This window comes from Pinus tabuliformis, chromosome 5_2, assembly GCF_031772625.1.
Source record: "Pinus tabuliformis cultivar Carrire ecotype Pingquan chromosome 5_2, CPIR1, whole genome shotgun sequence".
NCBI lineage: Eukaryota > Viridiplantae > Streptophyta > Pinopsida > Pinales > Pinaceae > Pinus > Pinus tabuliformis.
The window spans coordinates 216674054-216690510 of record NC_142306.1 but is presented as its reverse complement, the minus strand read 5'-3'; the positions used below and the strand labels follow the sequence as shown (position 1 = coordinate 216690510).

General features: G+C 33.8%; 1 protein-coding gene across 2 annotated transcripts; it reads left to right on the top strand.

The window, feature by feature from the left end:
- The first annotated feature begins 276 nt into the window (after nucleotides 1-276).
- PSBW (photosystem II reaction center W) lies at nucleotides 277-1729 on the top strand. Of its 2 annotated transcripts, none has more exons than XM_089436194.1 (2): nucleotides 277-510; nucleotides 1125-1729. In XM_089436194.1, the coding sequence occupies exons 1-2, from the start codon at nucleotides 402-404 to the stop codon at nucleotides 1463-1465; spliced, it is 450 nt and encodes a 149-aa protein (XP_089292320.1). In that variant the 5' UTR covers nucleotides 277-401; the 3' UTR covers nucleotides 1466-1729. The 2 variants fall into 2 exon arrangements, with proteins under 2 accessions (XP_089292320.1, XP_089292321.1); XM_089436195.1 differs by having other exon boundaries at nucleotides 286-510; nucleotides 1134-1729.
- The last annotated feature ends 14728 nt before the right edge of the window (nucleotides 1730-16457 follow it).

Genomic DNA, 16457 nt, shown 5'->3' with positions numbered 1-16457 from the left:
AAAACAACCTTAGCTTAGGTTTTAACGAGTGAAAAGAAAACAATAGACCCTACAGATAAATATGGAGCAATTCACCCAAATCTAGAATAAGTTAAGTGGGAAGTTTAGTGACTAATAAAGTAAATTGGATCTTTAGTGATGGATAACTCTTCGCATAATCTATGTGGATAGAGAGTGGGGATATTGTGTGGTACGTGGAGCATTTGGGTTGGATTGAGAAGGTAAGGCCATAAAACTCTATCCTCCACACCTCCAATCATATCGCTTTTCAGGTTTCATTCCATCCACTGGTTACTGGGGTTTATCTTCCTTAGGGAGTGAGCAAGGATATCATAATTCTCATTACATCGCTGCAGCAGAAGTTTACAGACTCTATTTTTGTGTTATAATAATCTCTGGAAATGGCTGCCACTGCGGTTTTCTCTACCACAAGCTCAGTTTCTGCGTTCGCACTCAACAGATCGTTGGGCAGCGCCGCCACTTCCAGACCTTCATCGCTCTCCGCTGTTGGTAAGACGTTTTGATTATTGATTTTTCTTGATTTCAAATTCAATAAGAGATTTTTGCTTTGCATTTTACTATATGGGTGTTCTCAACTGGTTTGAGTGAGGTTTGGATGCTGTCAGGATTGGCACGATTAAGGTTTAAATTTTATAGAATAGCACAATTTCTTACTAACATCTTAATTTGGGAAGCAAAATTTCTCACTGACATCTTACTGTGGGTAGCACAATCTCACTGTGAGTCACACAATTTTGATGATAGTATTTCACTATGATTTTTTGATTGATAATTTTTGTTTCATTAGACTTCAATCATCGAAAATATCCAAAATATCCAGACTTTACTTAGCCTCCCACAATTACAATCCTAATTTTAATAATAGCATCTCACTAACTTCACAATCCTAATCCTAATGATAACATCTCACTAACATCTCAATGAAAGTAACACAATCTCACTATGAATCCCACAATCCTGATAATAACGTCATACTGTGAGTTTTTGGTTGATAATTTTTCTTCTATCCAATTAAAGCCCCTACGAAAAAAACAATAATTCTTTAATAGGTTTTCATCTCCTCCCTTGTTTATTAATTCAAATATTGCATTGGCTGCTGTGAGGAATGACAGGTTTGCCTGCCCTGGACAAGCGATGCACGGTTTGCCATGCGCAGAAACAAGAGGAGACTGTGAGGGCGAAGGAGAAGAGTCAGAATTGCATGGTCAGCTTGGGCGGTGCAGCTCCTCTAATGGCGGCTGCAGCAGCGCTGACAGTTTCAACCAAAGAAGCATTTGCATTGGTTGATGAGAGGCTGAGTACAGAAGGTACGGGACTTGGGTTGGGGCTGAGCAACCCCCTTCTTGGATGGATTCTGCTAGGCGTTTTTACACTAATCTGGATTCTCTATTTCACCACCTACTCCAACGTTAAGGAGGATGAAGACTCTGGCCTCTCCCTTTAAATTATATTGCTGGTGCCCAACTGGGCTCTTAAGGACTGCTTCTGCTGCATCAGCATTCTATATGGTACAAGTTTGTATAAATAATTCTTTTTGCAATGAATTAGCTGGAAGTATCCATAGTTTATAAATTCATGAACTGTTAGAATGGATGATATAACTCAGCTCGTAGTGCTCGTTATATCTGGTTATCTGTCTTTTGAGTTGAAATTAAGTTCCTGAACTGTTGAAATCGTATTATATATTAGTCATTGTTAGATCTAGTTATCTCTGGCTTTTGAGTTGAAAAATGCATTGATGCCATTGTTACCTATTTTGTCATGGCTTGCCTAATCCAATTGTTTAGCCTTTCAATTATCCATCCATGGTATCAGACATGAATGATTTCAACCTGATTTTAGGTTTATTGGATTTCAATTCATAATTGAATTCAGTAATATTATATGATAGTAAAGATATATTTTATGTCACTTGTAAGAATCCTAATTATTTATTTCTGTCACTCTGAAATAATACTTATCTATAATCCTTATTTATTAAGGTCAAATTTTGATACTTTAATTTTATCCAAAAATTGATATTTGAAATATATCTATATTAAATGAAACTATTTATATATAAATTACCATTAAAAAAATATTTTGATTATATATATTAAAATAAAAAAAATATTTTTATATAATAAAAGAAAAATAATATTTCCATATAAATTTTCTAAATTTTATTATATAGAAAAGATATTTTACAAATTTTTACATTATTTTAATTAAAAAATCATAAAATAATTATAATAATTAATTGTTTTTATAATTTAGTGTCCAGCTCTCATCGTGAAGACACTGCATCATGAATTTCACACCGTAGGCACATTGGCATGAGGAGATGGTATTTGCGGTAAATCACAATTTTAGTAATTATTTTGATTAAAAAGTTATGATACTAGCATTTGTACCTTATGTTGCAAAGGAAACGCCGAAGGCATAGAGTGGGGAAGAGTAAGGCATAGAGTGGGGAAGAATAGCAAGACATAGAGTGGGGAAGAATAGCGACATGTGAATGGACATTGTTGAAAGCAAGGGTGGATGATAATGAGTTACAATTGCAATAGTTAGTTATGTGTATTCTGATATTTTGTAAATAATAATAGTTTGTGGAATAATAGTGACATGTGAATGGACATTGTTGAAAGAAAGGTTGGATGAGAATGAGTTACAGTTGAAAGTATTAGTTATGTGTATTTTGAATATGGATATTTTGTAAATAATAATAGTGTGTGAAAGAATAGAAACATGTGAATGGACATTGTTGAAAGCTAGGGTGGATGATAATGAGTTATACTTGAAATTATTAGTTATGTGTATTCTAAATATGGCTATTTTGTAAATAATAGTAATGTCATGTAGAGATGTGTATTCTAAATATGGCTATTTTGTAAATAATAGTAATGTCATGTAGAGGTTATCCATTATCCATGTAGTCGTTTTTGTTTTATGTCAACATGTTTTCGCACATTATTTTAAAGTTTTTTTTTTTTTTTTTTTTTGTCTTCCGAGATGTAATTTTTCCATATGCTATCTATTTATGGTGTTATTAAAAAATACTAGTAGATTCTAATGGAAGAGGTGCAAAAAACGATATGACATTGTGAACAACATCTTGGAGTAAAACACTTATCCTTCACACCGTCTACCGTCTACTCTAAAAGGTTGCCTACTCCTAGACATCATAGGGTTCTTAATCAATTATAGGCAGGAAATTTGTTAGAGAGTTGTTCATAAAAGTGTTCTCCAACACCCGATAAGTATGAAAATCAGAATTACTCCAGGAAACCAAATTGAAGTTTGTCTATTCTTCCAAGTTGATTGAAAAACTACCACTAGTGGTGCCATTCTCAGAAAGTTTTGCTTTATGTTATGTAAATAGCCCTTGACAAAACATATGTAAATTTCTATTGAAAATTTCCATACCTCCAACACCCAGTACTTATGAAAATTAGAATTACTCCAGGAAACCAAATTGAAGTTTGTCTATTCTTCCAAGTTGATTGAAAAACTATCACTAGTGGTGCCATTCTCAGAAAGTTTTGGGTTATGTTATGTAAATAGCCCTTGACAAAACATATGTAAATTTCTAGTTGAAAATTTCCATACCTCGTGAAATTCATCAATACTGGACCAAATTGAAGTTTGTCTATTCTTCCAAGTTGATTGAAAAACTACCACTAGTGGCACCATTCTCAGAAAGTTTTGGGTTATGTTATGTAAATTTGTTTATTCTTCCAAGTTGATTGAAAAACTACCACTAGTGGCGCCATTCTCAAAAAGTTTTGGGTTATGTTATGTAAATAGCTCTTGACAAAACATATGTAAATTTCTAGTTGAAAATTTCCATACCTATATTATGTTGATTATTTTGAATATTATGTTGACATCCTCCTTCTGGGTGTCTAAGCAATATGGTTTTATTTATCGAATACATTTGGATTTTTTGAAGAAGGTGGGCGATCAATTTCTTCCAGTATATATAATTCATCATTTTACGTTTTTGTCCAGTATACGTTTTTTTTTGTCCAGTATACGTTTTTTTGTTGATGGGCTTTCAGTACGTCTCAGTAATTTTTTATTCCGATAAGTTTAAACATTTTACTCACATCAACTCATATCTACAAACTTTAGCAACATTTTATAGTTACAATTTCTTATTTTATAGAAAATTCTATTTCAACTATTAAAACAACACGTACACTTTTCAACTCAATATTAAAATAGCCTCTACCAAGTTAAGCTTCATTTATATAGTTACAATTTCATATGTTATAGAAAATCCTATTTCAACCATTAAAGCAACAAATACACTTATTTCAACTCAATATTAAAATAGTCTTTACCAAATTAAGCTTCGTTTATTGTCCAAAGTATAAGGGTAATCAAGCAACAGATCCAATCTTTCCATTTTTTCGTTTTTTAGTCCGGCTAACACTATAAACATAGGCACCTTAAGGCAATAAACTTTATAAAGTGATAAAGTTGTCTTGAATTCCATGTATATATATGTGTATTCCATGTATATATATGTAGTTTTTTAAATTTATATTATAAAATAACATCTGCACCGAACAATAAAGAACAGTACTATATGTGTATTTTTTTAATTTATATTTGTAGTTTTAAAATTTATATTATGAATTCCATGTATATATATGTGTAGTTTTTTAAATTTATATTATAAAATAACGTCTGTATTGAACAATAAAGAACAGTAATATATGTGTATTTTTTTTAATTTATATTATAAAATAACATCTATACCGAACAATAAACAAACAACTGTAAAGTTTATAAACTGATAACTTTGTACTGTTATTTTATTTCATGTTTGTATCAGACGAATAAACATGTGTATATTTTAAAGAAATTATTTGTATTAACCTATGTATCTAACAGATTTCAAAGTATAAGAAGCGAGCCGACAACAGGGTGGACGTGAACTTTTGCTTTAGTTTGTTGTACACAGTTTTTCCTTCTATCATTATCACAGAGGCTCAGGCAAGGAATTGTCATCATAATTTAATTTATAATATAGTATTTGAAAAAATATTCACAGAATGGAAATTTCAACCAACATTGCATATGATAAGGCGGAATATTATAATGTCCAGGAGTTCATGCTGTGAGTATTCTTCCTGGACACTTTTCACTTTTCAGACTCTTGACAAATTCACCTAACTCGACAATGGTGATGTCATCCTCATCTTGTGTAGCAACCAAAATAGAGCTTGCAACCCCTGTAACAAGACCTGTAATGCAGTGTAAAAGCGTAAATTGACTAGAGGCGGAATATTAAAATTTGAATGCGTTGAAGCTCATATTCTGTTTCAATTTATAATAACGAGAGACATAAAAGCCTTTTAAGTTGAAATTAACAAAGTATAAAATAAACGAGACTGCTGCTGGGGTTTCAAAAATTCCCTCTACCATACTTCTTCAACGGACAGTTTCGTCTCTCCTCTCGCCATCTCTGCAAGTCCCATGAAACACTGGGCTTCCCCTCATCCGTCACACAGACTATGGTTGAAACTAACACCCACGACAAAACCCCCATGAAAAACTGGGCTGCCCCTGAATTGGGGAATAATGGCAAAGTAAGAGGAAAATTTTCACCTGAAAAATGAGAGGGGGTAAGTCCTCGACTTGTGCAGTAAGCGGAAATTGAAAAAGCAGTTGCTCAAATGAAGGTTTCAGCTCCTCCAGGTCGCCCAAGAGTGAAATAATAGTACACTAATACTCATGATAGTGCATCCCTAACAACTTTCACAGGATTTGTGGTACCATAAATATTATTACAGTCATTGTTAAACACAAGCAATGTATCGAATCTGTGCCTGACGATAAGATGGTCATCTAGATTGGAGAGATAGAGTGTGGTTCTGGGAGAAGGTTGGGAAGGCGACACCATGACAGACCTCAAAACATTTACAGTCAGCTGAATCTGGGAGCAATATTTTTTCATATCAAGCTTTCCGATAGACGGAACTCGCTTCTGCCTTGTTCATTAACTGTTTTTCTGTTATTCATTAACTTATTTCAGTTTTGGATCAACGTTCAAAATTCATTCAGTCTTCTAATACACAAATCCTCGGTGAACAATAAGACACCGTGGCGGCTACCATTTTTCTATTATTCATTAACTTATTTCAGTTTTGGATCAACGATCAAAATTCATTCAATCGTCTAACACACAAATCCACGGTGAACAATACGACACCGTGGTTGCTGAGGGAATTCATTTCAAAGGGAAATGCATTACCACGTAATAATTGTTTTAATTGTTTTCCATAAGTTAGTAGTCATTTTTAATTGTTCATACTTGCATGAACTTTATAATTCTGTTAGAGGAATGGTTATTTTGTAAAGTGGTTTGCATTTTATTAAATGTAATTTTTTGCTAATCAATTTTATAAAAAAGATGATATGGGGTAGGTAAGTTTTTTATAAAATAATTTTATAGATAAATGTTTTTTGGATTAATCACATCATTAAAATTAAATCCACGTTTACAACCAACTAATTTTATCTTTTTTCATATAAATATTTTAATTTTATTATTATAATAAATATTTATATTTTAAATATAAATATTAAAATATTAAAATAATTATTAATATAAATATAATAAATATAATAATTATTTTGTATTTATTAATTTTATATAATTATTTAATATTTAATATTAATTATTTTTAAATTTATCTTAATTATAAAATTAATGATTTTCATTTATTCAAGAATAGTATAAATGGTAAAATACAATTATTTTCAAATTTAAATTCAACAAATTCCAAAGATGAAAACCATTTGAAAACTTAATTTCTTAACATACAACTATATTTTGTTATTTTTTTGCTTTTAAAAAAAATTAACATACAACTATATTGTTTTATTTTTTTTAATTATAATTTTTTTGCTTTTAAAAAAAATATATTATGCTTTTAGCTTTCCATCTACCAAGATTCATATTATTCATTTCATTTTCAAATTTAAGAACCAACCTAACATAATTATATCAATTATTAGGTTGCCATGATATTTTTTTTTTGCTTTTAAAAAAAATTAACATACAACTATATTGTGTTATTTTTTTTAATTATAATTTTTTTTGCTTAAAAAAAAGTTATATTATTCTCTTTAGCTTTCCATCTACCAAGATGCATATTATTCATTTCATTTTCAAATTTAATAACCAACATAACATAATTATATCAATTATTACGTTGCCATGATTATACTTGCTTTGAGTGAGCTTTATCTCGGAAGGCCCTAGACAGGTAACAGCTTTGTCAAAGGCTTAACTATTTGGATGATTATGTATTCAATTGAAAACATCTTAAGAATTTAGAGGGTAACCATATCTCAAAGAAATCAATGATTCTATAAGGCCTTTATTGTAGTTTCAAGATATCACTATTTCAAAGATTTAAATATTTCAGCTATCCAAATAAGAATTTGGATCTTTCAAAGTTTAGTGATGTCCTTATATGAATCAAGTATTTGGCATATTCACATTAAAATGATTTCTTATATGTACCTTTTTGTTGTGAGGTAAATGTTAAAGAAAATTTAACTTCATTATTGTTTTGTAGGATTCTGTAAGGCCTTTACTCTAGTTTCATGGTATTTTTATTTCAAAGGCTTAAATATTTGTGCTATCCAATTAAGAATTTGGATCTTTCACTAAGCCTTTACTCTAGTTTCATGGTATTTTTATTTCAAAGGCTTAAATATTTGTGCTATCCAATTAAGAATTTGGATCTTTCAAAGTTTAGTGATTCTATGGAATAACTTTATATGAGTCAAATATTTGGAATATTTATATTAAAATGGTTTCTTATATGATGTTCAATACAAAGAAAGTAAAACAAGGATGCAATGATTATTTACATCTGTTTAAGTATTAATGAATTAGTGGATGTTATTTTTAAAATTTTAAAAATATAGGTGGTTGTATTTTTTTTAAGCATATGACATTGTTTTATTGTATTTCTATTTTATTACATGGTTTCAAAACTAATTTGAGGTTATTAATTTATTTTATTATGATTATGAAATATAAATAAATTTTATAAAGATAAATATTATGAATTTAATATGTTTAAGAAGGAAGTATTCACAATTAATTTAATAAATAAATGATAATTTATAAATATGGTATCTTTTTATACTTATTTTTCAATGGTGTTTTCCAAATTGTCTTTAGACATGATTTTTGTAATGAAGGTAAGAATGATCAAATATGATTCGACATTATTATCTTTAGAGAGATAATATTTTTATCTGTAATTTAAGGGAATCCAAGCAAAAGTTCATTCTTCCATAAACTAATCACTTGCTCATGTATATGTGGAGTTTGGGGTCCATATTTTAGATGGATATGTAATAGCCACCTTAAAGGACTTGTTATCACCATGTTGTGAAATCATATGTGGAAAAAGTAATATCTCGAAAACTAATTTTCCTAAGTCAATTTGGGACATACCCTCTTTTCACTTCAATAACATTCCAAATTCTAAGTATATTACACAATGTTTGGTCCATGATTGATTCTCATTCAGATTAAAATGAATACCATTGTATCCTCCAATGTTCTAGGACACTTACTAGACAAGGATGCAAGTTTGGATGGTATACCAAGCTTTCTACTCTTCTTTAGTAGTTGGATATTGAAATAAAGAGATCCCCTTTAAAATTATTTCTTGATGTTCATCATATCACTAAGTATGAAGTTAATAAAGTTGTCCACGAGGAGATCTACAAAGCTTTCCAAATGACATATGGTTGGACCTAAACATACCTTTAATTTTTAGTTTGTTGTGAGCATATCATGATGTTGATATCGTGCTACTTGTTGACGATGTTGTATAACGCCAACATGCAAGGGCGTCTCCCTGATGAAAAGTCCCAATTAGACTTCACACCATTTGGTATGGGATCTCTTCTAGAATAAAGGCCCGGTTGCCATGTCTTCTTAAAGATATGCCTTGGCCTCAATGTTCAACACGAGAGAGTTATACAGAGGTAGTTTCAGATCAACAAGTGAGTATGCCTTGTGGTTGTTCAACTGCGGAATGTATTGAGGTTGTTTTATCGAAAGGGGAGGGAAAAGTGAGCCTTTTAAAGACAAGTAATAGTACTAATCTAGAAAAGACACACAAGCATGACATATAGATGAATAGTTGGAAAACTAGCGAAATATTTTACTTAGAAGTAACGATTGTTAAAACACATACAACACACCTTCAACAAGATAAGTACCAAAGCCACCGAAATAGTTCAATTTCCTTAGTACAGATGAAAACAACATACATCACAAACATTCAAAGAATAGTCTTACAATATCTACTACATACGCATGAAAGTGTGATGGCTCAACGAGCTTTTGAATTAAGAAAAAGTTCCAAGATATATTAGACAATGAGCACCACTAGCCCCAATAGTGGAGCATTAGAGCAACCACTTGCTCCTCCAAAAGAACTATCTTTCTCTCTAATGTATGGTAGGAGAAGCCAACGTGAAAATTATTTTACATGAGAAATGAGGGTGTAAACATAATAAATGGGTGATCCTTCACCTCCCTTGTGACTCTTGGACTACCCTCATCACTGCTTGGCTTCTCAACGACTTTTCGAATTCCTACATGACTTTTCACATTACATCGATGACTCTTGGACTTACACTTTCCATTACGTTTTCCAATATAGAATTTACATAATCCACAAAACGTTTTGGCACATGATGACTCATCACGTAACATGACATGACACTGATGACATGGAATTCATGCTAACATGGTAGTGTCAAGCCATTCTTTTCTACTATTTTTTTTTTGTCTTCTTGAAAGATGGACATGGTCTTCTTCTTCCTCCTTATGGCTTGAAAATAAGGAGTCTTGAATGTAAATTTGATCTCTAGCTACTTCCGTAAGTTAGTGTCCCTTTGTCTTCTATTTATTCATCAACTTGTTCTTACAGCTCCGAAGGTGTCTTCTAGCAAGATCTCCTTCTTCATCCCCTTTATCATCATCCCGTCATAACATGATAGAATACCTGCAACTGAAATCTACTCATGACAAGATGACATCAATTTGATAAAACCCCCCAGTCTAACATGATGCATGATAATCCAATAAATGAGTTGGAATTAGGTGATAGGCTGGGAATCAGGCTTAGGGATTATGCAGTTGTGCAACATAGGATGTCAGGTTAAGAACTTAACCTTGAGACTACACAATGTGTAGTTCAGGCAAGTCAGGGCTTGTCTCTGCACAATTGAGGGACTTAAGAGGTCAGGATGAGGGCTTGAGGCTTGAGGTTTCCCATTGTGCAATTACAGAGGGAAAGAGGCTAAGGGATTGCGTAGTTCAAGAGCTCAAGGTTGAGGCTTGTGCTTGAGATTGTGTAGTACATAAAAGAGACTAGCTTAAGGTAAGGACTGCGCAATTATTGAGCTTAAGGGTCAAGATTGAGCACTATGACTACGTATTGCATAGTTCTGTGAGGTAGGAACTATACATTGCATATTGCTAAGAGGAAAGGATAAGGCATGAGGATTGAGACTATGGAATGCAAAGTTTAGGATGGCTGGGTGATGCCAGGTTCCTCTGCCGAAAAGTTTTCTAGATTTGACTAAGTGTGGGATCAATGGAACCAAAGTGAATAATGATGAAACTTGAGTATGATCACACACTTAGAATGCTTGATGACACAACATAAACCACCCATAACACATGAAAAACATACTTTTGCGATGACACTGCAATGACTTACCCCAAGTGCGGCACTAAAGATACACTTTTTGACGACACTTGTATGATAATGCTTGAAACTTAGGGAATGAGTGCAATATATGTATACTTGGTAAGAATGACTCATTAACACAAATATTATCCCTTGAAACAAACCAAAACCACATATATGCTAAGTGCAATGCTTGCCTATGCTAAAAGATGACGCTTTGATTTTCTTCAAAAGGGACAAGAATACTTAGAGAAAACATGTGTGATGACTCTTAATACTTTCGACGACAACATAAAAGTTAAAGTAGGCTCAAAATTTTGGATGTTGGCCAAAATTTTGGAGGGTGTTATAGAAGTGAAAACACTCCGCGAAATGCTGGTAAAATTCCAGCTTCTCTACCTTGGTTAATTCTTTCATGCAGTGTCTATTTCTTCAGGGAGTATTGATTCATCGTTCATATTACCATGGCTTCCCCACTTAACCCATGCATAAAAATATCCCCCTTCATCCCTTTTCTTGGCTAAACAAAAACATAAGACCAAAAATATCACAATGTTTTGAAACAAGAAAGGGTAATGTAGTTCGTGAGCTTTAGATTTTTAGAGTATAGTTTTGGTGTTGCTCCACTGCTAGCAAGCCTGGACAGTACCCCAACGAAGTCACTTCGGGAACACAAATATTGCTTTGCTACTAGTGAGCCTAGAAAATACCCCAATGAAGTTGCTTGCGTCACCTCCCTGCGTAGGAAGCCTTTCTCTTCTTTCACCTTTATTTATTTATTTTATATAGGATTGTGCATCGACACTTATTCATTTCATGGCCGGAAGAGGGATCTCAACTTATTAAGAGGAAAAAAGGTTTTCCCTTTAGAGAAGCATATATAAGACCTCTGATATTGGTTTTCTCATTTTTATTTTCTGCTTGTTCTCCTCTACTTAATCAAATAAGTGTTGAAAACACTAAAACATAAAGAACTGAGTGTTGGAAGAAGGTTTCTAGAGTAGACATAGATAAATTTCCTTATGCAAGGATCATATTTTCCATCAGAACATCATCAACTAAAGGGTGTAACCAAGACAAAGAAGGAGGACTTAAGGTTAACCAAATGTTGTAGTGTCACAGGACTCTTTTCAATTCCGCCACACACATTGGAACAAGGAAACACACTTACACACGACAATTATTCTTAAGGAACTAACAGAACAAAATGAAAAACTGAACATGACCAAACAAGAAAAAAAAACTATGTACATAGCGCAGGGAACAACCATATACTCTCATTGAAAATATTGTTTCAAATCTTGGACATTTACCGAAAGAGAGTTGGTCCTCCTGTCTAAATATTGGAGATGATAAGTGTGATGACCAAGCTTATCAATAACAACATATAGTCTGACCCACAAGGGTTGTAACTTAGTGTGTTTCCCCTTATCCTCATGGGATTTGTCCCACTTCATCACAAGGTCACCCACACTGAATTCACTTTTCCCCGTAGACCTTTTGTCAAACCATCTCTTGATATGACTCTAGTGTAGAGAAAAAATTTCTTTTGCTTTCTTTCTTTATTCCTACAACTTAAGGAGGGTATCTATTCTACTTTGAACTAAAAGACTTGCTTTACCCTGTGATTCTTTTGAGAGTTGAAGGGACGGAAAGTAGATGTTCGGAGGTAGGATGGTTGCTTTACCATACACCAAGAAGTAAGGAGAAGTATTCAAAGAAGGCTTAGGCATGACACAGTCATCCCATAGGGCATTCACTAAAGTAGAATGCCAGTTCCTTTGTTCAGAGAAGACAATATTTCTAATTAGGCAGATAATATTTTTATTAGTTGGCTTAGAAAGAATGTTTCCCCGTGGAAAATAATTAGATGAGTCTTTCAATACAATGCTGTTTTCCAATGCAAAATCACAAAGTTTCAAAGATGAAAATTGCATTGCATTGTAAAAAACAAGTGAAGTCGGAACACTGAACCTGGTAATGATATTTCGTTTAGGGAATCTAATGAATTCCTAATCATTCACTTTCTTGAGGGGAACCACTTCTTTCCACCACGTGAAGTAATCTATAGTAGTGAGAAACAATGCAAAAATATCTCACCGATAAAATCTATGCCCCACTGTTGGAATGGTTCTTCTACAATGATGGGTTGCAATGGGGTGGTTGACTTCTTTCTCGATTGGCACATCTCTGATGAACCAGACTCTTGTGGGCATAAGCGTGAGCACCTTTGAAAAGTGTGGGCCAATAAAAAATGGACCGCATAACTTTGTGTGTCGTTGTATCACCAACGAAATGTCGTCCAGCTGGTTCGTCATGGAGGTCACGTAGGACCTTTTTTTAATTTGGTGCTTCCAAGCATCTGAGCAAGAATCCATTGTGCTGCTTTCTGAAAAACACTCCATGTATCAGCTGGTACGATAGATATTTCAATTTGATTTCCCTCTTTTGTCTCATTGATAAGTGAGAGGGAAAAGTATTCTTCTCAAGATGTTGTCGCACGTCTACATACCAAGAGATTAGTGTGTCAGTGGGGTCAACACATTCAATATTGTACATTTCAATCTCTTGCTCCCATCTAGAAGAATCATCTTCTGGTGCGTTTATTGCTTCAACTGCTAGCCAGCAAAGGCCATGGCCTTTGATGGTGTGAACTAGTTTGAACTCTAGATCATACTCTTGTAATCCAGTCATCCAGTTCACCCTTCTTTCACCCATATCTTGTTGAACAAACAACAATATGACTGCTAGGTGTGGCACAAAGATAACACAATGATTCTTTAGAAGGTAAGGTTGAAAGTGTTTTACCACTTCGTAGACTATGTGAGATTATTTATTGATGCAGGGATATTAATTTTAGGCCCTTGTAAGATGGCATTCATGAATGATATAGGAAGTTCATTATGTTGATCATATTTTTGCATGAGAACGATGACAATAGAAGAATAATAAGCGAAAGTGTAGAGCAAGAAATCTTTGTTGAAATCTGGACTGAACAACACTAGGACTTCTATGATAGATTGATTTATACGGGATAATGTGTCCTTTTCCCTTTTATCCCAATTGTATATCACATCCTTCTTTACAATATCCTTAATTTGTTTAACAATTTGTGCATAGTCAGAGATGAATTTGTGGAGGAAGTTAATTTTCCCCAAGAAGGATTACATGGATTTCTTGCTCACGGGGAAGGGACTCTGCATAATAGCTCTGACCCTTTTAGGGTCCACCTTAATCCCACTTTTTGCAATATTGTGACCCAAGAGATTCCTCTTGGACATTGCAAAAATGATCTTCCTGGGATTAAGAGATATCTCGTATTTATGACATCGTTCAAAAAATTGTTTCAAATGACTTAAGTGATTTGATCTTCTTTTTGAAAACTCCGTTACATTATGAAGGTAGACCAATATGATTTGACTAATCAAAACCTTGAATGTGATGTCCATCACACGTTGGAAAGTTTCACCTGTGTAAATCAATCCGAGTGAAATTCTTTTGAAAGCAAACGTGCCCACTTAGTTCAAAAAGTTGTCTTATGTCTGTTAGCTTCTGACACTAGAACCTGGTTGTAGCCTGAAAAAATGTCCAACAAGAAAAACATTTCTGACCTTGATACTATTTGCATAATCTGCTCCATTGATGGAACTAGGTAGTTATCTTTGTCTGAGGCGCAATTAAGATTGCGTAAATCTATGCACAAGCATATTTCCCTAGACTTCTTTCTCACAGGGACTAAATTTGAGACCCACATTGAATGTTGCACTTTAAAGATGATTTGAGCATCCAACAACTTTCGTAACTCTTTCTGAATTAGAGGCTCAGGCGTAGGATGAACTTTCTGCAGCTTTTGTTGAAAAGCCTTGGTCCCTTCCTTGATTGGAATCATGTGATGGAATATTCACGTGTCATAAGTTTTGAGATCATCATATGTCCACGCAAAAATATCCCAGTATTGCTTAAAAAGGCAGATGAAAGCTTGTTGCTCTTGGGGTGTGCAACAAGTATCAACATTGAAATGCTTCAGATCTTATTCCGTACTATTATAGGTATATTTGGGCACATCACTTCCAACATTTAGATCAATACTTTTAGGATTCGTCAATACCTAATTCAGTTGTTACATGCCCTAGAGAAGTCAAGTCATTGAATGCCTCCTTCTATGAAAGTTTCATGGCCCAAAGCCCTCCTGAAAAGCCTCCTTGGGATACCAGCGCAGCCTATGCCTTGAGACAGTGTGCTGCAGAGCAAGCAGGCCCACTGTGGCCTGCACTACAGTGCAATTAGGCCCTCTTTAGCCCATGTTGGGTGAGATTGAGCGAAATTTGCATAGGGTTTTGGGAATATTCCTTCATTCTAGATGACTCTAGAAGGTTCCCATCTCTTATCTCCTCCTATGAGCTCGAAATTGGATAGGCTAAGGATCCATTAACCTCCTATCCTCTCATCCCTTGCTCCATGGAAACTAACTCCAAGTTTGGAAGGCCATTCAATACCCTCATTTATGACAAAACCACCTCCATTTCCTATAAATTGAGCACTCATCATAGTGATCAAGGGGCTAGAATCTGAAGTTTGTAAGGAAATTCTATTGGTTTGAGGATTGAGTTTATGTAAAACAATGTTATGCTACTGGAGTGTTGAGCTTTTGATGTGGCGAGGGTTGAATTGAAGCTGGAGGAGTGGCACAGGATCAAACTGTATTGGGTGATACTCTTCCTTCTACATTAATAAAGAGCTTATTCCTTTTCTCATATGATTTTTCATATCTGTGATCATTATGTGTTTCAATGTATTCGATTCCATTGTTTTATAGTTGATAGTTCATGTATGCTTTGATTGTTTCTTGTTTCTATTTCTCTTGATGCAGGTACCTTTTGAGCAGATTTAGTTCAAGTGGGAGCGACAAGAGCGATTCAAAAGAGATTTAGGAAGCGAAAGACAAAAAGTAAGTTCCTCCATCTCATTTATCTTCTATAAGAAAAGGTTAAACTACTTTCATTCTGTTGTTCTAGGTGTAGTCACCCACCTAGGGAAGATGTGTTTATCCGTAGATGCAAATTCCATGTAACAAATTGGTGACCATACTAGGGAACGACTATCATTCTTGGTGGCTTACCCTCATCATATTACACCCTAGTAGACTTTTCTTAGCTTTATTGATCTTATTTCAGTCTTTTTGAAGTGTTTTTAGTAAAAAATTGTGCTTGAATGTCCCTTGAATTGACTCTCTGGCACAAGCGTAGTCTTAGTCTTGACACAATGCATTGCAGAGCAGCCCCTGCCTTAGAGATAGTGCATTGCAGTGCACTGTCTCCCTCTTTGGCCTGCACTGATCCCTCTTAGGCTAAAAAACCCACCTTTGGTATGATTTTTCCAAAGTTGCTTCTCTTGTTGTTTGTTGAAAGATCAATGATGCTTGTGGTTCTGAAATCAACTTGTATTTCTCTTCCTAGCCCTACTTTGGCCTTGATTGTTTAGTGTTTCTTAAATGATTTCTTTATCATTATCAATTCATTGTCAAAGTTAGCTTATAGTCGATTAATCTTTGCTGAAAAGAAAGTGTCGTAAAGTCTTCATTTCTTTCGAAAAGGAACTATCGTAAAGTATTCATTCTTGCAAAAGATTGATTGATTGTATGTGCATTAGTTTCCTTTTGTTCATCTTAACATTAAGGGAATTGAAAAGAAAAACTTGCATTATGCA

What these genes read in the sequence shown, in the direction of transcription:
- PSBW (XM_089436194.1), top strand. Translation starts at nt 402, where the DNA reads ATGGCTGCCACTGCGGTTTTCTCTACCACAAGCTCAGTTTCTGCGTTC. An exon ending in TTCATCGCTCTCCGCTGTTG is followed by an intron (nt 511 to 1,124) that starts GTAAGACGTTTT and finishes GGCTGCTGTGAG; the next exon opens with GAATGACAGGTTTGCCTGCC.